The sequence below is a fragment of the Acanthopagrus latus genome, chromosome 11, assembly GCF_904848185.1.
Source record: "Acanthopagrus latus isolate v.2019 chromosome 11, fAcaLat1.1, whole genome shotgun sequence".
In the NCBI taxonomy this organism is placed as follows: domain Eukaryota; kingdom Metazoa; phylum Chordata; class Actinopteri; order Spariformes; family Sparidae; genus Acanthopagrus; species Acanthopagrus latus.
Genome location: NC_051049.1, coordinates 12,617,736 through 12,645,483, shown reverse-complemented (window position 1 = coordinate 12,645,483; position 27,748 = coordinate 12,617,736). Strand labels below are relative to the sequence as shown.

The window sequence follows — 27,748 nt, the reverse complement described above, 5'->3', positions numbered from 1 at the left end:
AGCATTGATTTCAGCTTTATAAATATCCTGAGATGGCTCTGTCTGCCTGCCTGCCCCCGGGGAGTGTAAACATTAAACAGGCACTCACCGGTGATTTAAGCACATCAACAGGAATAGATTAATTTGAGCACAGTGGACGGAGGTGCTGATAAAAAAAAAAAAAAAAACTTCATTGCTTTGGCCAGCAACCTATGTCCCAGGCAAGGCTGAAGAATGTGGCTACAGCGTAGTTTCACTGGTATGAGTTGTGTAAACGTTAACAGCTACGCCTTCGATCGCTTACCACATACTGCCAGAGGAATCCCTCTCTCCGAAGGCACTGTAGGATCCATCCTGACGTTTGTAGGTCAGTTGTCGCTGGTAGCCTGGATGAGAATAAAGAATGGGAGAGATGACGGTACGGCACTTTCAATAAGAACAGTTCCCCCAAAATCCTCTATATACTTTTCCGGGTTGTACAGAGCCTGTCAAGACTGTATGAGCTGCAACTGAACATTTGCTGCAGACACCGATACCACTACCCCTGCTCAAAAAAACATTCCACAGGATCCTCACATACTGCATGAAATGAGATTCATGCGCACTGACTGCAAGAGGTGAGTAAACAGAATTTTAAAGTAAATTGTATTTAATGTTCTGGAAGAGTGTCAAGGTGTTGAGTGAGGGCTCTTCTTTCATCTCGTGATCTTTGAAGTTAAGGCAGGAAGCGAGAAGCAACAAGGTGAGGCTGAACTCCGGGCTGTATATCACACAGGCGGTGCTAAGACTGGCAAACGCAGCAATTTCCACATGTCAAATTTTCCTGACCTTGAAATGCTCTTTGGCCATTCATTTGGTGTTTTTTTTATGCAGCGCCCAATAGACATGGTGCAAAGCTGGGGAGAGAGGTGCGACAAGCTGTATTTTGCAAGGACATGCACATGTTCTTGCACACACGACAACGCGCTTTGCACCGGTCAGTGCAAATGTGCAAGTTTAATAGAGCAACTGTGTGAGTTGTCCGGATGGATCAAGCCGTGACGCAAAAAGTTGATTCTACCACACACCTTAGAGACTGATTCAAAACAACATGATGCAAAACCTCTACAACTTCAAGTTGTCAGCTATGAAATTATTCTGCAATCATTTTGACACTGTATATTGGTTTTGAGGACTTTTTTTGGTCAAAATGTTCTGATTACAGTCTCCTAATGGTGAATATTTTCTTCTTTTTTTTTTAACTCTATGACAGTGAGCTGAATATCTTTGGGCTGTTGACGAAACAAGACACTTGAAGACATCGTCACATGTTCACCACTTCCTGACATTTCATAGACCATACTAATAGATTAATCTAGAAAATAATCATAAATGAAAACAATTACTCGTTGCAGCACTTATATTTGTCCTGTGCCACACATAACATTCACAAAGTCTCTGCAGGAAAGATGTGTGCAAGAAGGCTGTTCTTTTTTTTCAGGCAATTTAGCTCAAGGTCAGCCTCAGTGACATCTCCAGTGCCAGGATGGTGAGAATGGCTCTTGAACTTTGCCACCTGTCCAAAGATCAGGCACAACTCTTTTATATCCATCTGCAGGATGAAGTGTCCCTGTTATAGCATAGCAAGAGTTACAGACTCCTTTCACACTGGACAAAAAAAAAAAAACTGACACTAACTAAGTAGTAAGTAGTCATGGGTATTTACTGGCTTTAGCTGTGATCAGCAGCTATGGAAAAACAACAACACCTGGAGTAACACAATATGTGTTGCTCCTTTCCCTGCATGATCAAGCAGCATTAGAAAATCTTTCAGTCGGTGTTGAGTTTGAAGAGAGGCAATAAGAAATAAAAAACTAAAAAACATATGACCTCTGTACTTTCTACTGATCCATATTTTCTGGTACATTTGTGACAAACGCGACACAAGCATTTAAAAACCTGCATTTACACTCAGTGGAAAACAGTGGAAACAGCGAGAAGATTGGTCCGGTTAACTACGAGAAACAAGATCCAGCTTCATGTTCCAATCCATGAGCCAAAGTATTAAGTGCCAGCCAGGCCAAGGCTCCTTTGTCAAGAAATCAACAGTTCCACAAACAAAAAACTATATCCAAGATAAACTTCACCCCAAAAGTTTCCAGAAAACCCAACAACAACAACGTACGACTTGCCAATTCGGAAACATTCCTTCCGCTCAGCATCGAGTCACTTTGCTCACTGTCGGGCCAGAAGGGATCTGACTTGCTGAGATTCTTGGCACACTCTGAGAGCTTAATTGGTGCTTTTGTTTTTTTTTTCTCTGCTTAAACAGCTGCTGGGTAATTGGAGGTAGGTCACCAGGATTTGGGATATGCGGCACATCTTCAGATAAACATGTCATCAGTTATCTGACCAGTAATCCAGAGAGGTGGAATCTGTGATACCAAAGTTGATCCTTCATCTCAAGGTCTATTGAATGAGTATTCAGCCCAAAGATAACAGTTTGTATGAATTAAGAGCTCTTGGAACTCCTGATACTCAGCTTGTATTTTACAACATTCCACTGGACATCATATCAAAACCACTATGCAAGGGCACAAATCACTAACGATGACATGTAATCGATACTGAAGTGTTAAAAACACAAAACCCACACAGTATTTGAGAAACTGGTTCTCCAGCACATCAAAGACAACATCCTGGCGGGCCTGCACCCTCACCAGGATGCTTTCGGAACCAACACATCCACAGAAGATGCCATATCCACTTCCCTCCACTCAGTCTTCACACACACAACAGTTTGTTTTTGTTTCCTTTTCTATGATGTAGCAAAGAAGGACTCGGATTCAATTCTGTTTTGCAGCCGTCGCATTGGTAAACAGCAAATAAATATAACCGTGTCACCTTAAAATATTTCCCTTTTTTAAAAAAGTTTTTAAAGCTCTGCACTGGTCATTCTAAAGGATTCAAAAAGTTGATCTCAGGATGCAACATGTCATGAAAACCAGAATGTGGTTGGGCTGCTGTTTCTTTACCTTGCAGCAAGTAGTCAGTTGCTTCATTCTCGACCTCAGGGCTGAGCTGCCTGGTCTTCTGCAGGTACTTCAGAACAAAGACGTTGGGGGCAAAGTGGATCATGTTCTGCTCCCCACATCCAAAGGGCAGCCGCAGCAACTTGTCCAGGTTATTAAGAGTTGGCCCCATCACATCACCTGATGTAGGTTCACACACCACACACATACAGAGAGCATATTCCATCACACTGCAAAACATGTTTCTGTTCAAATACCTAAACTTCACTGAGCTGAAGCTTTAAACACGCATGGGAAAAAGGTTTACCAATCATATATGCAGTGGCCCTCTCAGATCCAGGCACCATGTTGTGCGGGACCCCCAGAGTGAAGGCCTCATTGTGGTTCTCATCAGAGTCTTCCTTCCTCCAGATCTTAAACTCCCCAACTGAGCCCCAGCCTGTTGAGAAGCCTATGTGACGCACCTGAGTGAACAAACACATTATTTTTGAAATGCTCTCTGATGATACCCAACTGCAGCAAGCATGTAAGTGCCATAAAAAAAGTCAAACCTGTCCAGGGAATTGCCCATTGCCCACTGCCCAATGGAGGATCACTGACTCGTTGGATGGATGTAAACCATGGCCAACCTGGAGAGAATGATTCAAAAACAGGCTGGATGGAAAACACTGCTGGAGGAACACAATAACCCCTGTAATCACAACCCATCTATTGTACAGCATTTGTTTGTGTTCTTTGGTCGTAGTACAACTGCTCCCTGCACACACACACAAATAGAAAAGTATGCAAATCACAGTCAACAAGAAAACATCACAAGTTCATTGAACCCATTTTAGAGAGTAACTCTTTTTTGGTCGCCCTCACACTGAGCACTAACAAAGTCCTTCTGCCAAGTGTTGGTGATGCCAGTGTGATTCACTCACCTCCCACACACGCACAAACACACAAACAGACCCATGTAGAGCACATTTCCTCTCTGTGTCTACAGTTTCATTGCGTGATCACATTAAACCGAAGACCAGGCCACTCCGAGGCCCCGCAGCCCAGCAGCCCAAAATGCCATCACCCCCACTCACCCCCCAACAAAATAAATGAAAGTTTTAGTCCTGTTACATGCAGCCGTTCAACTGCTGCCTTTGGTGAACTGTGCTGGGACTGGGGAGCAGTGTGCCAGCCAGAGAGTGCCATGCGAGCACCAGGCCATGGATCACTGAGCGTCCTCGGTGACATCAGCCCGTTAAGCGTGACCTTACGGGAAGGCACGCTAGTAAAAGTGGCGCCAGTCCTCGTAACACACAGACCCCATGGCCTGCTGAGTCTCTTTTCACTCTCTTGTCTTTGTGTAGGGAGCATCCACTTATGATCCGAACACAGATCTGACCCACTAAACCGATAAATCCATCTGACCACCGTTGCATATCAGAAGCATTAAACATTGTCTTGATTTATATCATTTTCCTTTAAAATTCCTTGATCTCCTCACCTGCACCACGCCTCCCTTCCAACTGATCCAGAAGCTGCGGAACTCATCCCAGGAGAGGATACCTGGCGTGGCTGCACTGACCAGGGGCTCACCCATCTTGCCCAAGGAGATCCAGGAGCGAGTGTTTTGCCTACCCCCGAGCACGATCTCTAGCATCTCTGCGGTGTCATGAGGGCTGGCAGAGAGGGCGAAGTGGGCGTCGTTGTGGGTCTTGACTGCCACCTGGAACTGGTTCATCCTGGCTGGCTTCTTCACATACTGATACTCGTACTTGTTAGGGGTGGAAATGTGGATTCTCTCTGGGAATAGAAATATGTAATATATTGATGACCGTTTTTAGTGAAAATGACAGAAGAGGGATATAGAAGGAATCAATCCCCCTTCAGAAAAAATGTTAAAAATTGACACCCGCACTGACCATTGGGACAGAAGAAGACGCTGTATGTGTATTCTCTGGGCAGGCCTTCTGGCTACAGGAGAGTAACAGGAAGAGAAACAGAGCTGGATCATCTCAACAAGCCTAATGTTGACTCAGTACAAAATGTAAAGCAAGTCTTCATTATCAGCTCTCTTACCTCAACCTGAACAGTCCTGCGGACATAGTCCAGACCGATTGGGGTCCTTCTTTCATCCACGTCGTTGCCTGTTTTGCCTGTATGGAGTCCATCTGAACAGCAGCTTGGTTCACTGTAGGCAATAGCACGGGCTATTGGGGCAAAAGAGAACCGTATTAGCTTTCCATCTTTGAATTACCTCACAGCACAACATCAGCCACCTTGGGTGACTAGCAAGTCTGTGGAGTGTTTTGCCAAAGCCAGTTGCAACTGGACGATATTGTTTTGAACTTTGCCAATCTTGACGTTGGGGTTAATCCTTTTGAAGTATTTATACATAACTCTTTATGACGAGAACTAAAAGAAAATATATTTCTTTTATATATCTATATATCTTTCATATCAAGGTTGGCAAATTGTCAAAGGGCTGTGGGGACAACCTCTCCACAGCCTGGAGAACACCACATCCATAATGTCAACTGTGGACATCAACATACGTTGCACTGGACAAACATATCTGTAAGAGGGCTCCAAGTTCTCTTGCTCGGGGAACACGTTGTAAATGTGGCCCTGTGCCAGTGTCGTCTCTTTGTGTGTGTGTACTGAGAGGGAAACACAAGGGGCCAGGGGACTAGGAGTGGGGCCATGGGGGGCCCATTGACCGCCAGTGACCTGCAAACTCATCAACATGCCACTGAGTGTCACAGCACAGCTCTGGTTGCTCCCCCACTGCTGGCCTGCTTTGTTCTCACATGCGCTCTGGAGGGGACTGTTTGTAACTGTGGGTGGGTGACCAGATCACACACAGCTCAGTTCCCCGGCCAGCAGAGCTCTCCCGAGCCAAAGGCTTGCCTTTTTGTGAGGCATCACACTGAGGGCGCTGACGTCCTCATGCCACTTAAGAACTCAAATAACACTATTTCCATGATCCAGCACAATCTAATCTGTATTGTTTACATGAGCATTAAAACTCTGGGGCGCGCCTTCAAAACAAAGGCTGAGCCGCCCTTCTTTCTGCTCATGTGACAGAGACTGTGGGACATAAAAGAGTCATTTAAGATTACTTAATATCTTGATAACACTTTACATTCAGGAGCACACGTTAACCATCAACTAGTTGGTTATTATCATGCATGTTGGCTTTTAATTAGTCATTATGAAGCACTTACCATGCTTTATACTGCAAGACCATATTCTACTAATACTCAGCCAAACGTTGTAACAATAACCCCCTAATTTCTGTTTATTGATGTTAAGTAAGGAAGTTGTTATACATGAGTTATATCAATATGCTTGGCTCAGTACGGGTCTTTTAAAGTAATAATACCAAAACAATAGTCAGTCATTCACCCTTACACAAACTGAGTTGAGAAGTTTTTCTACCATAAAATATGTTCCCAATTTCAAACTTACTGTTGATTGATAGCAGTTAATGAAAAGTAATACTATGCCGTCATGCAGAATAAGATTAATTTGAAGTGCTTTTTAATTACAAAAATGCTATTAATACGCTAATAAGCAACAAGTTAATATATATATCCTATATATGTATCCTAATATAAAGTCTTACTAATGTCTACGTAAATATGAAGATGCTTTGCTGCTCTTAGTGTTACAGTATCGCAACTGCTCATTTAATATACTGACCCATATTGAAATTGAATTCAAATTAATTTCTCAAGTTTTGCAAGTGTGAATGTCTTAAATCTGTTCAGCTTACCTGAATTTGCAATGTAATGTATTCACATGGCGGCCGTTTTCCTCTGTTAACGTGCTCAGGGCGGTAAGCGTGAATGCTGGGATAGCTTTATGCTGCTCAGTTCTAGCTTGCTAGGCGTATAAACATAGGGATTCTGACAAACTGTTATCATTTCACCACTTCCCAATTGACCAGCAACAGAAAAGATGACGGACAGTGGAAATCTGGAGGGACATCAGGCCACATTTCAAGGTAAAACAGCATACAGAAAACCTGTTAGCTAATGTTAGCGTCGAACCACCTGCTAGCTAGCGTTACCGTTTAACTACATTCTGTGCATTTTACACCCAGGCTTAAATAAATGTGTCCAAGATGTGTGGTGATATCTTAGAATGAATTATATCGTGTAACACTATCAAATGGGAATGTTAGCTAGAAAGTGGTTGAATGCTCATGTTAGCTGTTGTCCAACGGAAGCTAATGGGTTATCAAATATATTGTTTTACCATGAAATGTATCCCGATATCCCTCCAGATTTTCACTGTCAATCAGGAAGTAGTGAAATGATAACAAGTTGTCAGGCTGTCTACATTCATATGAGTTTCAACCTGGAACACAGCAGCACAACACTTGAGCTTCCCGGCCTGAGCCTAAAGTCGGAGGAAAATGGCCGCCATGTGAATTTAGGCTATTGCTAAGGTAATATTAAAACCCTAACATGGGAGAAAAATCTTGGAGGCTCCACAGCATAAGATTTTGTATGTGCCCTGTATAAAGGTTAGGACACCAGGCCAGATAATGTATGGATGAGGGTACAGTGACCTCTTGATCTATGAGTTTATATTTTGCATGCTCTTTGCAGCTGTAGATATGCTTACAAAACAGATCTCTGACAAACCAACGCTGTTGTTCATGTAAACTCATAGGATGGCCTCCGACCTTTCTGCTGCAGCAGACTGACTGTCTCTCCACCTTTCTGAGCTGAGACGATATAACCTGAAACTAGGGAAGGTTCAAGAGGAATTGACTTGGCATGAAGCTGTGCACACAGTTGTGTTGTGAGCCGAAATTCCACAACACCTACAAGCCAAGTTTTTCTTTTTGGTTATTCCACAGTACCTGTGATGTTTGCTGACCCCAGTTCGGTGAAAGACAACACAATGGATGTTGGTGTAGCCTCTCCAGGAGCAACACACTTCTTCCTGGTGAGATGGTGCTTTCCAGGATGGCCGACAAACTTGATGCCCTTCGGAACGGAGACTTTAACGTGAACCTGTGAGAGAAGAGGGGCGGAGAGAGAAAGGGGACAAATCGTAGGCAATTGATCTTCTCTGACAGGCCACAATGACATCATTTCTGCCGGCACGCCCCTCCCTCTTATAGCGTGTTCTCCTCAAAGCTCCGAAAGAGAGGGAGAAATTTTTTTTAAAAATCACATTGTGAATTTTCCATGCTGACTGACTCATGCTTCTTGAGCTCCCCTAAGGATTACGTTCCACTCATCGTCCAATTTTCTCAGAGGGTTCGGTAATGGAGATCTTTTTAACTGTTCTTTATCCACACGCCACGAGCCGTAAATAACCGAGCAGAAAATATAGGAATCACATGTTGCCGGGGTGGACATCAAAGGGAGGGCTACACTGGTTTGCATATTCACCTAACATGACATCAGGGCAGAACACGCACAGGCCATTTAACGGGCTCATCTGCAAACATCATGATGTCATCGGTGTGGAGCGCAGGATGGACTCGTTCAAGGCCAACACAGAGCTCAGAGAGCTATTCAAAGTGAGCACTATAACATACCTCTGGGCTAATCTCATATCCACACATTACAAACCCGTGCTTCCTTTGGCCACATTTCCAACTCCTCAGTACCCCAGGGCCTACCTGCCCGCTGTTATTCCAGAAACAAGCCTTGTTTATCACATATTGTTTTGACATCAGACCAGTCCTTGGAAAAAAAACACAACTTTAAGGACCATAACAGGGGTCTGTATGTTTTGAACACCTGTGAAGCACATCATGTTTGTTATATTGGGGCTGTGTAAAACAATGGACATGACTTTCCTACGTTCCAGACAGCATGTGTTATCTACTCATGTCAACACACTATGAAATTCAGCTTACTGAGGCTTTGTTTGTTTGGCAGTGATTTTTCTTTGGCACACATGAAGTCACCGGCAACTTCTCTTCACTTGGGACGAAGGGGTATGTTAAATTTAAGACTTTTTTCAATACACATATAAAGCATTTTGACACCTATTTTGGGGCCGAGCTGTCCACTAATCGATTGCGCAGCATGTCGATGTGAGAAAGATATGTAACCCCAAATTGCTCCTGATGGCTGTTCCATCGCTGCATGGGAGTCTATGTAATATTGGGTTGTAGTGTGGGGTGCTTTGGCTTGAACGTGTGTGCACCATCCGTGTATGAACATGTGTAATCTGAGCAATTAAGGTAAATGGGATCCTGGTACAGAAGCCCTGAATAGCATGTGAAAACAAGAACTTAGACAGATTATCTGAGCAAAACAATTCAAGTCAAACCTGGATCACTACAGCTTTTTTGTGTTTTAGAACTTTTGCTTCTCGAGGGCTTCCGTACAACAGCATTTTGCATCTTAACAATACAGAACGATACAACAGGCGCTTGCCCTTGGCCCATGGTCCATCATTAAATTCAGTTTTGGCCCTCTAAGTGAAAACGTTTGGGAACTTCTGACCTGACATGATTAATTATGAAATTCCATTCGTTTCAGTTTTTCCAAGCGCTATATAACATTAGTATTAGTATGATATTATAACAAGATAATCATTTAATTAATTGTGCAGCCTTAGATGAGACAAAGAGTGTCAAGTTTGTGCTGTGTGAAGACGGCTGCCGTTTAGTGTGCATACGCTGCACTGGTACTTGTGTCTGCTCCATCTGCCCTCTCATTCATCACCTTACCTCAGCGCAGGTTGGCAGGTAGTTGTAGACAGTGAGGGGAACTTTGGTCTGCTCCCCTCTGATTAGGCTGTAGGGCAATGTGAAGTCGACAAAGAAGGGTTTGAAGGTACGAAGCTCAGCCCTCTTCGCCAAGCCCAGCCCCTTGTCCTGTGACAGGCTGACGGCTTCTGTCACCCATGTGGTGATCGAGTCCGGCACATCCAGTCTCAGCTCAGCCTCCCCGGTTTCAGAGCTGTAAGCATGTCGAGATACGACTTTAAATGTAATTGCGCAGCGCAGTAAAAAGACAGATTTTGGCATCCTTTTCATGTTTTATGTTAGTTACAGCTGTGTCAACACCAACATCTGCACCAAAGTTACTACAGCAAACACTCTGAACTGGATAGTTGTGAGGTACAGTCAGGTGTTGACCCGATCTGTTTGTCTGAATGAAATGGGCTGAGATCATTACTGGCAATGCATATTTAAAGTTGGTCTTGGCAAACTGTCACAGGTCATAATAAACTTGAAAACCTGCATGAACACCCTTCCTTTTGATCAAAGTTGCCCAAACTCCATTTTAATAGACTTTTAAAGGGAAATCAGAGCTTTGGACTTCACAGGAAATTAGGCAGAGCTGAAGTCCCATCCAAAGGAATCAAGCATATGGAAATCTATGGGCATTTCATTTGTATTGGCCGAAAATAAATGGAAGGAGCTGTTGAGAAAGTGACAGTCTGTTCCAAGATCGCCCAATTTAAACGAGGCACATTCACACCCAATGGACGGAAACGCTGGACGCTGCTCGGCACGACTCGCACCTTTCCTTCCCAGCGCCCCTTTCTTATCCTTAAGTCCCATCTTTTTTTTTCTCCTGCTGACCTGTGACCTTCTCCTCACACCTCACTGTCTGTCCCCGTTCTATCCTACTCTTATAAATTCATCCACACTATGAATGTCTCCCCTTTCGTTTTTTTTTTTTGTTTGTTTTCGCTCCTCTCTTCTCCATTTCTCTGCTCCCCTCCACGCTTTAGATTGTGACTAAATCCCAAGTGAGCACAGACAGTCAGCTGCACCTGATATATCTAGCCACAGGCATGTAACACACACACACACACACACACACACACACACACACACACACACACCAACACAAGTGAAATATTTATATAAAGATTTAAATACCTGACGTTGAGGCAGTGCCACACCCAAGTCTCTGGGAAAAATGTTCGCCTCCTCTTCTCTGCTCTGCAAACAAAACACAGGCTGACATCAATAAAAGGCTTCAGCTGCTCACAATAAAACAATACCATAATTGGAGAATGTATCCTCCTTCTGACATCCTCCGAGTCACGTCATGTGTTTAATGTTCACCGCTAGAATGAGAAGTATTGGACAAACTAACAATATTAATTTACTTTGTCATGTTTTTCCCGGCTTGTCTATTACTCATCTGGAGACCTTGCTCAACCCATGCACGACACACACTGTGAAGTGTGCATCACCAGAACCACTGCTCTCACACGGGTCTTCTTTCAAAAGAACTGCATATCTATCTGTGCTTGACCGGGTCATGCTATCAATAACACATCGATAACTCCTGACACCCAGTGGGAAGAAGAGTCGAGTGAATGGCGGGGTAACTTGTAAGGACCCTTAACGGTCAGAGAGAGGGCCCTTAAACATAAAGGTTTGTCCTTACAGGTAGAAGATACAGATTTAAACTATAAAGGCTGGGTTACACCAACAAGGATTCATTAAATCGCAGTTTAAAGGTGTACTATGTAGGTCTTGGAAGAAATGTAATCGTAGTTGATTGACTTTCATGCTTAAACAAATAAACACAATTCCACTGTCTGCCAAACTGTCAGCAGAGTGAAAAGTTAGAGCTTCTCTGTCGACATCATGAGAGATAGGATGACTCACCTTTTAGCTAGGATATCAGAATGTTGCACTCCCTAGTTTCGGTATCTGCATGAGCCCAAACATCGAGTATCGGTCGTGCTCTAGTCTTTCGACGTGGTTTGCTCGCGTTAGTTTTGCTAAACTCTGATTCAGATGAATCCCAGATCAAATGAATATTTGCTGTGAAACCCACCTGTAAATGTCTTTATGTTCAGCTGACTCTGGTGACACTTAGATTAGATTTAGACTTAGATTTTTTTATCTGTTGAGAAGACAGTTGGAACGGGACAATACTTGAATATGACTCTACATGTCTTTGACTTCTCCACAGCGGGTCCTTTACCTGGTCGTGGGTCGAGAGTGCATGGCGGCCACTAAGGTGGAGGTGTGCGGCTGGAAGGCGGGAACAGCCTCGTCTGTGTACATGCCTCCAGTCTGCCGGTGGTTTAAACTCACCATGTCTGTCATCACAACCAGCCCTGTTTCCTGAGTTAAACATACAGAGAAAATAAAAACAAACACATGCATTAAAGATTACTGTCTGTTGTCTTTTTTCATCCCTGTACAATCGCTGTGGGCTCCTTGACTACGTGTGTGTTCTCACTGTGAAGGCAAAGCGTGCGTCCTTGGTGATATCCCAGTGCCACGGAAACACAGAGGACCGCCTGCGTCTCTTTGACGACAGCCCCGGCCACCAGAAGTGCCCGTCATCCTTGGGAACGCCGAAAGCGTCCGATACGTCAAAATCTGCCAGCTCTTTAAACACCTGCGCAGAGGAAACACACTGATGTAACTTTTTTGGGTAAAGGCAAGTATGAGGACAAGCACAGCACACCGGAATGTTCACAAATGACATCACTTAATGTAATACAGCCTTTAAAACCAGGAGAAGACAACACTTGTGCCATATCACCACATAATGATGTTCAAAATCTAAGATGACATGATATATTATCGATATATTGCTGTACCACACAGATGCAGTTACACACATAAAGCTGTTTGAGTGGCTCTTCCCTTTAGATCCCCTTCTCTTACATCTACATTCCACATCAAATAAATATGTTTATATTTCCTCAGACTAAGCAAAGTAATAGTGACATGAGACAAATACAGATGAAAGAAAACTACATCACTTGAATGCCAGATGTTATTTTTTTACAAAAGACGGTGAATGAGAAATATCACAGTTAACTCCGGACCAACCTTGTCTGGACTGAGCTGGAAGTCGGGCTTTAACAGATAAAGGCTCTTATCGACAGTGGCCACACACACACAGGAGCCTTTTTCTCCTCGGACGTGCAGGGTCACGGGGTCCCCTGGCATGGACTCATTAGCTGACAGAGAAACAGACACCTGCGAAAACCAACCGACACATTTCAACAGCCGTAAAATGAGCCCTTGTGTGTTCTTTCTATGGACCAAAATGCATTTGTATAACAAGCGCTTTAGACATAAATATTGTGCATTAAAGCTTAACAAATATTTGTCAGAAGAGGTGCAGCTGACCATTTTTTAGTGAGTGATTATTTAGCTGATTTGATTTTAAATTTGCTGATTTATCTCTAAGTCTGCAATACTTCAGAAAAATTTGGGAAATTCAACATCTCCTAACAATTCCAAAATCCACACAATACAAAGACGTAAAGCAAATCGTAAATTGTTCTTGAGTCCTTTTTCCGTCGATGTATAAATCAGTGAATTGAGTAAATGTTTCGGCACTAGTTGACAGTGTTGCCTGACAGTTCCTCCTCGCTTGCAACGTCTGCATCACATACTGTAGAACATCAATCCTGACGTGTTAAGGCGGTCAGACGCGGTGGGAGACGCGAGGACAGAGTGGAAAAGTACAGGCCTCGACAGGGGGAGGGATGGTGAGAGTCGGTCGTAAACTTTCACACATCAAAAACAAGTTTTTCAACAGTGCGCAGTCACAAATTAGCCCTGTTAATCGGTTCCGCTGCCCTCCTTTCACCACTCTGTAACCTGTCATCCTCTCCTGTCACGACCCCACTCATCTGCCTGCGGCCTGCGTGGCCTCTGTCTAGTCATGCCCTCACAACCCCCTCCTCCGACACACACACACACACGCACACACACATACGCACATACGCACATAGAGTGTTGTAATGGCATACCAGGGAGCTGTAAATACTTCAGGGAGTTAACTCCACCTAATGCAGGCAGGAACTGGGGAGCTCTCCCAGGCCAACACAGCTGTTTGTTTACAGACATTACACTGTGGACAGAGCTGGTGCATGGATACTCGGGCTCAGCTCCAAAACGTATACACAGACCGCTCCGGGTTTGTTCCAAGTTTTTATTAATCGTTACGTGTTAAAAAATAATATTTTTATAATAACTAATTTATATACAATGTCAGTGTTTGGGCGAGAAACATACTCTCTCACAAGTTTAATGTGTGTTGATAAAGGGTGTTTACAGTTGAAAGCACTTCTGTGTGGAGAAAATAAGCAGGAATACGGCTTTACGCTACTTTTTTTTTACGTGACGAGGCAAACCTGGTTTTCAAAGTCGGGCTGGATGGGGATTTGCAGACTGTCGGTGACGCCTTCGCCGTTGTCCCTCACGTAGTACACCAGCAGACGGCTGAGGGGTGCCATGCTGTGGCTAACTGGGAAACGTAGGTAGGAGACGCAGCTGTCCATCTCGGCCTGGGCGGAGGAGCCTGCAGCACCTGGCGGGGGGGGGGCACAGCAAAGTGGGTCGATTCAGTGTCGAAGAAGCTTTTCTGATGAAGTGATGTTTGAGACATCTGTGATAAAGATGCTGGGACGCTGGGTCAATGTTCAGGGAATGGGGACACAGTGCTCGGAACTGGCCTGTCACCATAGTCACGTTATCAAACATACTTGTTTGTTTACAAAATAATGTTACAAACACTTTAGCTAACATAAACAGACTTGACTCCAAGCAAAACAGCAGGCTTTTATCTGCCATTGTAAGACATGGGTGCAGCACTTCAGTGTTTTTTCATTTTTTTAAAAATTGTTCTGGTTGTCTTTTTTTGATATTTTTTTGTGCTGTCACGATAAGTACTCTGTCTGACAACTCACTTTCATACTGTTTCACTTTGTTTATATTTGGCAGACCCTGACCCCCTTTCTAGCTTCAAACAGTGCACTCATAAGTTGCACCTTTACAGTAAAGAATTGCTTTAAGCATTTCATTGATTGTTTACAGTGACATAACTATCCAATAACGTTGAATTAACTATGAATTTACAATTTATTAATAATGGTTATTACAAAGTGTTGACCTTTGTGGCATATAACAGTCTTAATATGACAAAACTATTGTTTTTTGCCTTTTTTTTGGACAATATATTATCCAACAAAAGGACTGTACTCTCTGCATAGGTTTTTCCGTTCATCCTTAACCTATTAAAATTAAATCAGGGGATAAAAACATACGCACCCGAGGCAGAGGGAGGCAGGTTGGTAGTGTGGATGTTCTTGTCAAAGGTGACTGTCGCCCTTTTCCCTCTGTGCGATGCCGTCAGGTTGGCTGATTGTTGGCCTGATTGGATGATGTTCCCTCTGGATGTCACCTCGTAGTGCAGGGTGAAGTTACAGGGGCAGGTGGATTTGAGAGCGACTTCTGCTTCTTGGCCAACCTACACACACACACGCACACACACAGAGGGATGAAATCATGCTGACATTACGCCGGTTGCTGAGGATACTATGATCGTCCAAAATGGACAGTCAGGCAGCGCTTACCTTGAGTGGGGTACTGGGGCTCTGAATCTGAATATGACACCTACTGGGGGAGTACCAGCTGCTGATAGACAGGTAGCTGGGCAGGTACTGATCTCCTACTGTCTTGCCGTCAATGGATGTCACCTTGGTCTATGTCAAACAAAAAAATACAACGTTTTAAGTTCCCATTTGAGTTAAGATTTGCCTGAAAGGACCTTCTTGCTCGAGCTACTAGAGCCACTGACCTCCAACCAGACATACTGGGCAGCAGTGGGGATGGAGGGGATCTCAAAGGTGGCCTGGCCATCCTTGGAGGTCAGTTCGCTGGTGTAGACGTTGTCCTTGGGGGTCAGCTCTGCTTTGACACGCACCCTCACCCCATCAGCCGGACTGCCATCAGGGTAGGTCACCTCAATCTGCAGGGAGAGGGGTTGTCAAACGGCAGACGAGGAAATTACAAAAAGCAGCCCACAATGTAAATATGAATGAACAACACCTGTCAGACGATAAATGTAACAGCATGTAGTATTACATACAGTGTCAACAGCTACATTTTCCTTCCTCACCTTCCCTTTGTATGGCAGACCAGGCTTGAACTGCTTGCGTGTGTCCTTGGAGTACTTGATGTCGATGAGCTGCTTATGCACGGGTGTTGAATCGTCAAAAGTGGTTTGCCTGCTCCCGTCTACACTCGTCACAGACGCCCAAATGCTCACAGAGCCCCTGAAGTGATCGGCCACGTCCAAGGGCATCATGTCCTTCACACACAGGCTGAAGTTTGCAGAGCCTTTGATCTGAGAGCAGTAGAGGAGAGATCTGGTACTCCGAACATAATTCTAGTGCCAGGGGAGCACCCATAATAATAATTATGCGCAACGTATGCATGATAATGATAGTACTTAAGAAACGGTTCAATTCAAATTCAAACAATTCAAATGAGGCGATCAACCATTTTAGCTCAACGCACGCCTTAATCGTCAGCTGTTAAAGTCACACACAGGAGCGAAGCAGCAGCAGGGAATAAACGGACTGACCTCCATGGTTTTAATCACAGGATGACCCATCTCGTGACGGTAATAGCCCACTCCATTCACCGTCATATTCACCGTCAGCTTCCCCGCCACCGGCTTCCCAAAGGTATACCTGTACAACATCAACATGTCAGGCCTCTACAAGGCAGCCCAGGTCAGCGAATCAACAAGATAAAAGACATTTAGATGTTTGCCATGCTGAATTTCAGGGGACTTACTTGGCCCTGACAGTCGCCTGCTCGCACGAGTTCAGATCACGGACGTACCGCGGCGGATCGATCACCAACTCAAACTTGGGCATCACTGTGAGAAAGGTAACACAACATGAGTGGCTTTTTCTACTTTTTGGTGTATTTTCTGTCATATTTGTGCTCCCTATCAGTAGCTTTCTGGTGCATTAAATATATTCACTGGCTCCTCTATGTGTCTCTAAAGCAGCTCAACCATTCGCAACCCCCTCAAGAAAATCAGGTTGGTCGATGAGTAAGAAAAAATTGACTTCAAAAACACCAAGTACAGTGAGTTGTACCTCTAGTGATATGCTGGCCTCTATTTTAAGTATGACAACAACCACTGGCTAATTCTCACACACTGCCAATTCTTAACCAGCTTAAATATGAGAATAAAACAAAATAAACTTGATAACAAATATTACCCTGTTGTGCCAAACTCCTTTGTACTGTATGTGCATGGCCTCACCATATTTCTGGACTTCAAACGACACGTTATAGGTGTGGCCCTGCGCCTCCACGAAGATAAACCACTCTCCAAACACTGGCTGGTCCGACAGAGGGAAGCTCATGTTCACGACGCCTAAATGACAGAGAAATGTAGTTTCACCTTCGATGGTTGTCTGCTTCACGTGAATGATAAAATCCTGATATGACAATTACAGAAAACCAGATGAACGCAGCAGGCGTACAATAACAGCACATGTGCAACTTTATAAACTCAGTAAAGCTCTGAATCTACAGGCTGCACAGTGATGATGCAAACACAGAAGACGTGGCTCACCACAGCAGATGGATTCAAGAGCTTTCCACTGGACCATCCTGGATCCTCGTGGATCCTGAGGGATCAAAGTTCACAAACCACTGTTGAGATCACACATTCTACATGTAAAGGGTCAATCTACCAGTCCACCAAGTGTGTTTATAGGTCTTGGGGAATCCTACTGTACATGTGGAAAAAGCCTCGTATGGCTCCAGGGGAAGCTGCATGTAATCTGATAAATTGTCTCCACTGGTGTTGCATTGTGGGTAGTGTAGGCACCAGGTTTTGAGAAGCAACTTTTGGCCAAATGATCAAAAGTGATAAAGCAGAAATATCGCCTCTTTTATTCCACACATTCTTCAAAACCTGGTGCCTACATTGCCCACAACGCAACTCAGCCACCAAATGACATCACTGGAGGCAATTTATCAGATCTACATTTCCACATCTGAAGCAGAACTCCCCAAGACCTGTAAACACAATTCAGTGTGTAAAACTAGTGGAGTTGCCCTTTAAGTTTCAAACTACTGTGTGTTCAAAGGGAATCTCATATACGGCAATTGTTAAGACAGGTCTAACAGTTCTTGAACTGAACTTGACCCAGAGACCTGGCTCCTCGCTCAGACAGCTGTCAAAATACTTTTACAGCTTTTTCCTCAGGTGATTCGTTGGCTGAAGGTAAAAAAAAAAAAGTAGTAAACTAAAAGTGAGCGTAGATCTCCACCAGGTGTGTCTGTGGGCATGTGGGTGGGGAAACAGCAGCGCAGGGCGAGCTGTGTGCAACACTGATGTGCCTTACATCCACTGCAAGTCATGTATGGGCTTCCCTAAGCCTCTTATGAAGAGGTAATTGGGTTGTTTTTGACCTAGAAACGTCTCGAGAACTGCAAGAGAGAGGAGAAGAGAAGAGAAGAGAAGAGAAGAGAAGAGAAGAGAAGAGAAGAGAAGAGAAGAGAAGAGAAGAGAAGAGAAGAGAAGAGGTTCCTTTTATGTTGTTTATCCTTCTGCTGTTCCAAAGAGCACCCTGTTATCTAGGTGAGCTGCCCTGACTTCTGCTCTGTAATCTCCGACCGGGCTGGGAACTAAAATTGCCACTGTCCCCCTGGGTGGTCCCGGCAGCTTCCACTCACCAAAACATACGCCTCGATCTGAAAAGAAAAACATAAAGAAGCACAAGATGTAATGAATCAGACACAGACTGTAAAGCCCAGGGACGATCCTGTCCCTCTCTTCCCAGCGCTTCTCCCCGCTCCTTCCTTATCCAACAATCATCCATCTGTGAAAGTGAGCACTGCCGTTTTACCAGCGGCGGACCTTTATAGCTGCAAACATCAATAAACCGTCTGTCTGCACAGTTGCACAGTATATTTGGAGCCATTGCTGGCATTCCAAAGAGAAATGACTCGAGCCTGGCTTCTGTAAATAGGTAACTGTACATTACTCTGCACTCATGGGGAGGCTGGGCTTCTCCTCCTAATCCCAGCAATTAGAGATGGAAAAGTATGTTCGGGCCAAATATTATGTCGCCCTGTTGCAGAGGTGACGCAAAAGATAGGTGAGTGTGTCTTTTTAATATTACAACATGAGATACATTTTGAATTACCTTGTCATTTACCGGCCTCAGGTCGGGGGTCACTGTGTAGACATTGATGAGCACTAAAAGCAGAGAAAGAAACACAGCATTGTTAAATACAGCAGGTTTCATGTGACGTTCTTCGTGCATTTAAACGACATCTAGTGTTCTAGAAAATTTTTCTCAGATTAATCCATTTCTGGCCAATCACAGACCAATTTCTTTAAAAAAAACCTATAGGCCGATTTGAATAAACTGATTGCCTGTCTGAATTCATCTGATGGATTTAAAAATACTGCCAGGATCAAATCACATAATCACAGCAATTACTAACATCTTTGGTTTTCGGCATCAACATCTTTTGGCTCACTGGCCACATTTCAGGAACCTCAATTCTCTGCATCTCTGCGCAGGAAATGCCAAGAATTGAGGCTTAACCATTTAACTACCAGGCGCACTATGAGGGAACCTTTATGTTGGGGTTTGTAGACGGGCTTGTCGGTCTGGATGAAGACGGCCGTGCCCTTGCTCTCCACCGTGATGGTGGTGTAGTTGTGGAAGATGTAGCCTCCCTCCGTGAGGTGACGGTTCCCCCACACCTTCAGATGTGCCTGGCCCCTTAGCCCGGAGGGAACCTGGTGGCAAACGCGCAAACACAAAGAGGATCAGCGCTGGATTTACTGGGGAGAAAATGAGGTCAAACTGGGGAGGGCTCTCGAAAACGCTGTACACAACTCGAAATCATTCAGCTTGATAGGGCTTTCTCAGGGAAACATAAGTTACATCACGTAACACATCATGTAATCACATCAGAAAGAAGAACCGTGGGAGGAGGATGCCGAGCTATAACACATCGCGCTACACATGACTGTATTTCACGAGAATGAGGGTGGAGGGTTACAAGGGAGGGGAGAGACAGAGGGGAAGATTCGAGTTGTGTACACTAGATTGATCTATTCCAGCCTTCGGGGGCGGCGGACCATACATGCATGTCAACAGCTGTTGCATATTACATTGAGGGCTGTTACCTTATTCCCAATGAATGAGCGGAGACAGATGTTGCATTACAAATACTGTTAGTGTTGATTTGCATGTTGCCTAAGGAATGTGCACACAGCGGACAAGAGGCTCTCACTACTGTGCAGCTGTCACCGCTAAACAGAAAGTGACGTGCGCACACTGACAAGAAACCAAATGCAAACAAACACACACACACACACAGTTGCAGACTCACCTTCAGTTTGATGGTGCCTTTGTCTGAAACAGAAACAGAGAGATGCAATAAATGTGATTACATCCTCATCTACATCTGTATAATGCGGTTAATATCCAGTAAGGGCTGCTACACTGTGGCTGAGTTCACCCTGGGTTAGCAGGAAATCCAGCTGCAGCCTGTCTCTGTGCCACTGTGAGGCAGAGCAAGCACCATCTATTAACGGTGCTGTCAAACAAATCACACACTGTATACACTAAGTGGCTGGCGGGGGGTTGGGCCGAGCTGATGCCTCCAGTCAAAGATGATGCCTGTGAAGAGCAGGAGCTGGTCAGGAGCTCACAGTGAGGGCGGCGGGATCATCGTCACGTTACGTGTGTGCTTCAATCTACGTGTGATCTCAACGTCCTTTGAGTAAATCCCACAAGAGGTAGGAGGGGTAGTGGGGGTGTGGGGTGTGGGGTGGGGGGGGGGTAGGGGGGTCTCATAGCTCAACTTGTCAGTGCAGGTAAAAGTGATGCACCATGCCAACTTAACCTTAGCTTTCAGAACGTGTTCTCACCGAGCACCGAGCCGTGGCTGTGGGCCACCGTCTGCCCCTTCACCGACAGCTGCACCTGGACGCGCGTCTCTGCCCTCGCATTGAAGATGGTCACGCTCACGCTCTCCTCCACGCCGGCTCGGAACACGGAGGGTGCGGCGACCAGGTAACCCCTGAGAGGAGAGAGAGCAGGGGGGGGTTAGAGTACACAGGAAAAGTAGAGGTGGCAAAGCAGAAGGAGTGGTGGTAACAGGAGATAAAGTAGAGGTCAAAGGTCAGAGAACAAAGAGACACCAGGAGGACAGAGGCCAACACGTGCAATGACATGAAGGGGCATCACTGTGCCGCGATCAGGCCCACTGATTCCACTTTGCACTCCCAGCCCTGAGGTAGAAGTCACGCTTCTCCCTGACCCCGTGAGTGCAGGCTCACGCAACAACATACAAAACGGGGGCGTTCCACATGGATCTGCGCAGGGAGATCAGGTTTAATTGGCAATGGTTACCAGGGACACAGCTACCTGTCAGCCAATGAGCTTTTCCACTCACTGGGTGGTCCCGGCACCTCTGACAGAACCTTGGCGTCTGTTTTTTGGAAAAAAAAAAAAAAGTAACAACTGAGATTCCACACAGTCGCTCTGATGTTTAATTGAGGGAAGTAGCCTGTCGCTGAGGTCACAGAGCAAAGGTCATTCTTTGATGCTTATCAACAGTGTGGAAAAAAGAAGAGCCCCAATTTTAAAGTTTCGTAAGGATAAAATAATAAGCCACCTGGCGCAGAGGGCGGTTCCATCTCTCAGGTGACAAAGATAGAATACTGAGTGCTCGCGTTTCAACTAAAGCAGAAGAGCACTGATGTACCTGGACCAGAACCTTACCCAGTCATTCCGACTCTCAAGATCTAAGGCATACAGACCCACTCCCCTGAAAACTTAACCAAAGATCACACAAATTAGGAGTGAGCAAAGCCTCGAGCACAGACCCAATTGCATGCCTGAGAGAAGGATCAGGTGGTTGGCATTACAGTACTACAGCATTACAGCCGGAGGCATCCGCAGTTCCTGAGAGAGAAAGTCATGAGAAAATCCCCTGGAAAATAAGGCTTCGGGAGAAGGAAGATAATACGAGGAAATTGACTCCGCGCGTTTGATCTACAGTGAGTTTAACCAGCTCTTGGATGAGCCCGGATCAGGTGGTGGAGACCATGCTTATTTCAGTCACATGGCCTCGATGTACTCAAGTTCTCATTGTTTTCACCCCAACTTTCCCTCCTCAGCTAAGAGCTGCTGGGTGCCTGATTAGGAATTGTTTTAAACAGTCCTTTAACAGTCAGTTCTTTTTTAGTCCAGTCACATGATTTGATGCTCTTAGACTACTTTACTTTTTTTTGTTTGTTTGTTTTGCCCAAATTTCACCCTGAGTGATTTACAACTTAATGACAGACTTCAGCTCTCTTTTGTGAATCAGTTTCTGCTAGAGCTGCGTCCGATCCCCTCCTGCTCACTATGAAAAACACAACTCTTTAGGTCAGGATGAAGCTCTGAAGCAGCTGACGGGATGGCATCACAGAGGCAGGATTCCAATTTAACCTCAAAATCCCCTGGTGAAAGTAAAGTGGAAAACCTTTAAATTGACCTCACTGGCATTAGAAGAAAAAAAGCCCTCTCTGACAGCTTGCAGTGCAGGTTATCTCTCAACACATCACTAACATCAGTGGATGATCAACTCAGTGCAGTGTCTTCACCTGTAATGACACACGTATTCACACACAATCTGAAAAAGCAAACAAACAAAAGAGACATAAAGTATGATTGATGTTTTGCCATAAAAAAGCGACTTTGCACACAAACTGACACATGACCACATTCTCCACAGTGAGCCTCGGAGGTGCCTGCAGTTTGAGGGTTAAAGCACCTCCACTCCACTCCAGAGACAACGCATGCAAACACAGGCTACTTACAGTCTCTCCTGTGCATAAGCTCTGCTCACGTTGCAGATGAACAAAGTCCATGAAAGACTCAAAGCTGTCAGAGACAACCGCAACATTTTGGCCCTCAGTAACCGAGATAATGCTGGATTATCGGCTCCCCCCTTCTTCCTTCTCCTCCTCCTCCTCCTCGTCTCTCTCTCTCTCACACACTCTTAAAGGAGGTCGGAATCCTCCAACTCTGATGAAAAAGTTAAATGACTCTTGAACAGTCTGAGTCTGCAGCCCCCTCTCAAGTCTGTCTATCTATCCATTGAGGCTGCTTTGGCGTGGTAGGCTGCGCAGAGCTTCGTCCGGAACCAAAGATCAACTTTTTTTTGTAATCATCCCACTTCGTCAAATCCTGTTCCAAGCAAACCGTGCGTGTGTTTTCTTTTTTTTTCCTCTTTTCTTTTCTTTTCTTTTTTTTTTTCTCTTAGAGCCCAGAGTACACGGACAGTCCTCTCCCATGTGCCTTCACCCGCCCCGGTTCCGTTCTCTCATATTTCAGCATTACAAATTGTGAGCGTCCTCCCACTTCAAGCTCGCAAATGTCACTGTAAAGGCAATGTTTGACATGGGAGGGAGAAGAAAAAGGAAAGAAAAAAAAAATCTCCTGCAACTTCTCGTTTCTTCCCTGATTGTTTCCTGGTGATTCTCTCTCAAGTCGGTGGATCTGGGTTTTTTTTCCCCCCTCTCTTCTTTCCGGGAGGCGATCGGCGTCAGCCTGCGCTCCATTCACTTCAATACCTCCTCTCACTCCCGTGCTGCGAGAGCATGACTAACCCCTGTGTGTGTGTGTGTGTGTGTGTGTGTGTGTGTTGCCTGCTGCAGCTCAGACCCTTTTTTTTTTTTTTTTTTTTAAAAATAACCTGCACATTTCTCATACTTGTGCTTCAACGGACCTCTCCGCACATCTACCAGCTACAATCCTTCGGATTCGAGGACAACACAAGATTACCAAAGTAAGAAAGCACAGTGTACATTTAACACAAAATAAAACACATTTAACAGGTTTATCTCAATTTTATTCATTTCCTTTTCTTTCTACTTGTTGCTGTGCGTTGAAGAGGTGGCTCCCCCTTTAGAGATATCTGCTGCCCTCTAGTGGCATATTACTTTAAATGCGGTAAAGATGAGCTGAAGAACCAAACCACTTCAGGTAGAAAACGTTTATTGAAATGCTTCTGAGGTACTGCACTGATAAAAAAAAAAAAGATTGAACACTGTTTCACAGCTGATTTTTTAAACAGTTTTCTGACATTAGAACAACATTTGACCAGTGATAAGGTAACATATTATTCACATCTTAAAGTAAATCATGCAGCAAGTGCATGAGGATGAACGAGCACATCCACAGCCATGAGTGGAAGTGAGCACGGCAGACCCTTAGCTTAGCAACAACCCCGACCCTCCTGTTGAACATGTATAATCTGAAGAAATTCATTCGGAAAACATACTGGCTGTTGGGCGTCCCTGAAGGAAGCCATGAGGCTCAAATACAAAATACAAAAAACAAAAAGATTAAATCACATGACAGAACAGTGACAAAAGCGACACGATCATTTCCTTTACAATAAAAATAGAGCCTCACATTAGCTGTATTGCTGATTTGCTCTTTACATTTGTCTCAAGCACAACCATGAATAATGTTCTTGATGGTGAGGTCTCTTTGTTTCTCAGCAACTATGTTGTGATACAGATTGCAGTGCAGGTCCCCTTGTGTAGGCTCTGCGAACCCAGCTTTGGAGAAAACCACTTGGTTGTCCCGGTTCACCTCCAGTCCGTACGTCTGACAGAGTCGGGCTGCGGGCGATGTGTCCAAGGACAAGAGCTGCGCAAGTGTGTCAAGAGGAAAGCGACAGTTGCGGCTGTTGTGTCCGTGGCTGTATATTAGGAGCAAATCTCTGCGGCAGGCCACCAGGTGACGGTGTAAAGCACAGCTCTGCATAAAGTTCAACCTCCGAGCCAATCGGAGCAAACGTACGGGGTTTCTCTCTAGGAAAGCTCTGTTGATGGACAGAGCGAGTGTGACGGGAGGGGAGCTGCGGAGTCGCTCAGGGAGCTCCATGATGTGCTGGGAGGCACGAGCTGAACCTGCGGGAGACAAAGGAGAGGAAAGCAAACATAAAGAAATTATCCTAATCATGTTGGATGAACACATTTGAAATATATACTTTTTTTTACATCTTCATATAACTCAGACACTAGTTCACCTGCCTTAAAGGGGCACTATGTAGATTTGGGGAAGAAATTTTATTCAGAAGAGAATGACTCTTCATTTTTGTGACTGAACAAACTGGCTGAATTGAATATCTCTCTATAATCTACATAATGCCTACACATGCATGAAAATACATAAAAGCTCAATGTTTCTCAAGTCTTAAGCTGTTATCAAACATGGAAACCAACCCAAGTTGTATAGGAGACCAAGAGCCTGGAACTCTTCCTGGTTAGGATGGGATCCTGTTCCGGTTGCGTAGCAATCCAACAGCCAGCTCAGGTTCTCTTGTAGGTGTGTGTCGTTGATTCGCGGGTCGTACAGCCGCAGGGGCTCACCACAAAGCTGATAGGAGGCGTAGATGAGGAACCGCACCGTCCGCTCCAAAATGGCCACACAGTGCATCCCAGACACCCTCTGGATGATCATGTCCTGCTTCACTCCACGCAGTCGATCAAAGACGAAGCTGTACACCTGGAAGACAAGTTACTCTTTAAGAAAAAGATGCACATTGTGAAGAGTTTTATGTTTTTGTATTCATGATTACAGCTTCAATGTGACAGTGTTCTTAGTTCTTAGTAATTGATCAGTCATGTCAGGATCAATTTTACTACACTTTATCCTAGATCCATAAATTCTTATTTTCACTTCAGCGTCTCTGGTATTTATGCAAATTTTATTGCCACTGAAAGTTCTGTCAGTTGTTTGGCACCGTAACACACAGCTAGTTCTTTGTAAAAGAAGTATTGTTCTTAGGTTTAACAATTTCACTGTGCATCCAAAAACCTACTATTTGCCCACTGCTGTATGTTCATGTCATGCCCTTTTGAGAATAGGCTCCTGGACATGAGGCTGATCTGGTGTGAAGTGTGTTTTTTTTATTTTAAGCAAACTACTTCCATAATATATGAGTTATGAAAACTTGGTGACTGGGAAAACGATATGTAAATACTACTAGCCTCAGTCCAAGGATGCAGGTGAGGGGAGGCGGCGATGTCATCAATGAGGTAACAAACAGTTTTCAGTAACACAGCAGGTGGACGGAGGTCATTGGGGTTCGTCGAGTCTTTCCCAGCTGCTGGTCTGGAATACTCTTTTACCGCACGCAAAGGGTCTCCCCTGGGCCTTCGAACTTTTTCCATGCCCGCGACGATCTCGAAACGGTGAAGGCGGTTCTGTGCCTCGCGGTCCCGCAGCTCGCGAGCAGGGCACATGGTCTGACAGGCCCCGCGTGGCACCGTCTCTTTCCCTTGCTGCTGACACCTCTCATCCTCCTCCACCTCTCTCACCTGTGCCTTGTCTTGGCCTCGCCATTGCTCTTGACTCCCCTGCCTACAGTATCCTCCTCCTGCTGGTGCATCTCTCCTCTGAGAATGAGAGCTGCTTGAGGGAAACATGTTGGTTATTAGTGAAAAATGTATGTTGTTATGGATCATATACAATAAACATTCAGCAGAACTGTCTCTTCTCTTGTGTGGTGGCCCTCCTTGACAGCTGACAACCTGTACCAACTAACCCATAATTGTTTTTACATACTTACATACATATTACATACATATACGTTTATCTTAATTTACAGAATCCTAATTCTTTCAGTAGCTCACTGATTGACACATAAAGAGACATGATCACAAAGGGGCACTACATAGTTTTGGGGAGGAAATTTTAAGACAAAGGGCTTCATTGACTGATTTTTTAAATGCCCAAACAAACTAAACAAAACACACTATCTTTGTCTTCATGATTGAAAACACAAACTGACATTAAAGGACAGCACAATTTTATACTGGTTTACTTTGTTTATATGTGGCGGACCCTGCCACCTGTGTAGCTTCAAACAGTGTTCTGGGGAGGTTATTTTCTTATGAAAAAAGCTTGCTTATTCAGTTAGGTGAAAAAAATATATAGTTTGCATTATTACTGTATTGTAAATATTAAAATTCTGAGTTTAAATTCTTCTCCAAACTACATAGTGCCCCTTTAAGCATGTACCCATGAACCTTTGAAGTTATTTTTTTCTTTGAAATTTTAAAATAAGTGTCTGTTGGTAAAAACCACCATAACCCACTACTTTTTGCTTCCTCTTCAATCTGATGTCTCTGTGCAATTATATTTATTCTTATAGACTTTATTTAGCATACAACTACACACCTAGTGTTAGTCTTTCTTCTTGGTTATACAAAGTAAAATGAGTAATCAATAAAGTTATATCGTATCTCATATGGATGTTAAGCCAATATAAAGATAGTCCATGTCTTCCATAAACAAAACTGCAACTGAAAAACAGTGTGATAGGTGTCATGATCGCTGTCTGATCTCTTTGATTTGTTGGCTGTGGTTTCTGAGGACACGATACCAACTTGTACCAACTTGGCGTTAGTTTGTCGCTGGTATCCACTATAACCTGGGTGTTAGAAGCATGTAGTGGTGGTGAGTTCACTGCCAGGCTAATGTCTAGTAGTGGTAAACAGAGATGTGTATGGTCACAGCTAGCTACGACAGTTAGCTAGCTACCAACGACAGCTAACGTGCGAATAGCGTTTCTGTAATTGAACAATACTCAAGTTACACAGAGAAAAAACAGAACATAAGATAAAATAGCTAACTTCGGAAGCCATTTTTCGACGAAATACTACAAATATGTGAAATAAAAGCCGTGTCCTTACATGCGTCGAGGCGCTCTCCTCCGGTTCATTGGTCTTTCAGCACAGACCGGTCGTCACTTTCCAGTGTCGTCCAATAAAAATGCGTCATTTTTGTTTTGGATTAAACGTCACATCCGGAACAGGCCGAGACGGTTTACAACAGTGCAAGGCATCATCTTTACATTCTGTCTCCAAAATCTCCAAACTTTACACTATCCTCAGTTTGTGTCTGTCCTGTTACATTTTATTGTCATATATATAGACAAAAATATGGGGACAGAA

General features: G+C 44.4%; 2 protein-coding genes and 1 long non-coding RNA gene across 4 annotated transcripts in view; 1 reads left to right on the top strand and 2 right to left on the bottom strand.

Annotated features, from left to right (window-relative positions):
- cpamd8 (C3 and PZP like alpha-2-macroglobulin domain containing 8) overlaps nucleotides 1–23,405 on the bottom strand; it is a 44,247-nt gene extending 20,842 nt beyond the window's left edge. Inside the window, exons 1-28 of the mRNA XM_037114881.1 lie at nucleotides 22,595–23,405; nucleotides 20,657–20,808; nucleotides 20,116–20,138; nucleotides 19,351–19,516; nucleotides 18,912–18,964; nucleotides 18,439–18,456; nucleotides 17,330–17,384; nucleotides 17,015–17,128; nucleotides 16,534–16,618; nucleotides 16,319–16,427; nucleotides 15,851–16,078; nucleotides 15,530–15,700; nucleotides 15,306–15,434; nucleotides 15,001–15,199; nucleotides 14,085–14,260; nucleotides 12,769–12,918; nucleotides 12,167–12,328; nucleotides 11,906–12,048; nucleotides 10,843–10,905; nucleotides 9,679–9,910; nucleotides 7,846–7,999; nucleotides 5,049–5,179; nucleotides 4,892–4,943; nucleotides 4,474–4,772; nucleotides 3,542–3,619; nucleotides 3,298–3,454; nucleotides 2,994–3,170; nucleotides 284–365 (exon numbers count right to left, since the gene is read on the bottom strand). Of these exons, the coding sequence (XP_036970776.1) occupies nucleotides 284–365; nucleotides 2,994–3,170; nucleotides 3,298–3,454; nucleotides 3,542–3,619; nucleotides 4,474–4,772; nucleotides 4,892–4,943; nucleotides 5,049–5,179; nucleotides 7,846–7,999; nucleotides 9,679–9,910; nucleotides 10,843–10,905; nucleotides 11,906–12,048; nucleotides 12,167–12,328; nucleotides 12,769–12,918; nucleotides 14,085–14,260; nucleotides 15,001–15,199; nucleotides 15,306–15,434; nucleotides 15,530–15,700; nucleotides 15,851–16,078; nucleotides 16,319–16,427; nucleotides 16,534–16,618; nucleotides 17,015–17,128; nucleotides 17,330–17,384; nucleotides 18,439–18,456; nucleotides 18,912–18,964; nucleotides 19,351–19,516; nucleotides 20,116–20,138; nucleotides 20,657–20,808; nucleotides 22,595–22,680 (3,644 nt within the window). The 5' untranslated portion in view covers nucleotides 22,681–23,405. The remainder of the gene's footprint in view (nucleotides 1–283; nucleotides 366–2,993; nucleotides 3,171–3,297; nucleotides 3,455–3,541; nucleotides 3,620–4,473; nucleotides 4,773–4,891; nucleotides 4,944–5,048; nucleotides 5,180–7,845; nucleotides 8,000–9,678; nucleotides 9,911–10,842; nucleotides 10,906–11,905; nucleotides 12,049–12,166; nucleotides 12,329–12,768; nucleotides 12,919–14,084; nucleotides 14,261–15,000; nucleotides 15,200–15,305; nucleotides 15,435–15,529; nucleotides 15,701–15,850; nucleotides 16,079–16,318; nucleotides 16,428–16,533; nucleotides 16,619–17,014; nucleotides 17,129–17,329; nucleotides 17,385–18,438; nucleotides 18,457–18,911; nucleotides 18,965–19,350; nucleotides 19,517–20,115; nucleotides 20,139–20,656; nucleotides 20,809–22,594) is intronic.
- Nucleotides 6,754–12,099, top strand: LOC119028655. The gene is made up of 4 exons (XR_005077775.1): nucleotides 6,754–6,978; nucleotides 7,843–7,931; nucleotides 8,879–8,937; nucleotides 11,894–12,099. It is a non-coding gene; the product is annotated as an uncharacterized LOC119028655 (long non-coding RNA).
- A 352-nt stretch (nucleotides 23,406–23,757) lies between the features above and the next one.
- sac3d1 (SAC3 domain containing 1) lies at nucleotides 23,758–27,611 on the bottom strand. Of its 2 annotated transcripts, none has more exons than XM_037114884.1 (4): nucleotides 27,488–27,611; nucleotides 25,781–26,201; nucleotides 25,013–25,295; nucleotides 23,758–24,697 (listed from the first exon to the last, which is right to left on the bottom strand). In XM_037114884.1, exons 1-4 carry the CDS (start codon nucleotides 27,514–27,516, stop codon nucleotides 24,231–24,233), a joined length of 1,200 nt encoding a protein of 399 aa, XP_036970779.1. In that variant the 5' UTR covers nucleotides 27,517–27,611; the 3' UTR covers nucleotides 23,758–24,230. The 2 variants fall into 2 exon arrangements, with proteins under 2 accessions (XP_036970779.1, XP_036970777.1); XM_037114882.1 differs by having other exon boundaries at nucleotides 25,781–26,204; nucleotides 27,488–27,607.
- Nucleotides 27,612–27,748: the final 137 nt, after the last annotated feature.

Excerpts from the sequence above, each read along its gene's own strand:
- sac3d1 (XM_037114882.1), bottom strand. The coding sequence starts at position 27,516 with ATGAACCGGAGGAGAGCGCCTCGACGCAT. Across the intron at positions 26,205-27,487 it reads AGGAGAGCGCCTCGACGCAT|CAGCTCTCATTCTCAGAGGA; the intron begins GTAAGGACACGG and ends GTTTCCCTCAAG. Across the intron at positions 24,698-25,012 it reads TGGTCTCCTATACAACTTGG|GTTCAGCTCGTGCCTCCCAG; the intron begins GTTGGTTTCCAT and ends TGTCTCCCGCAG.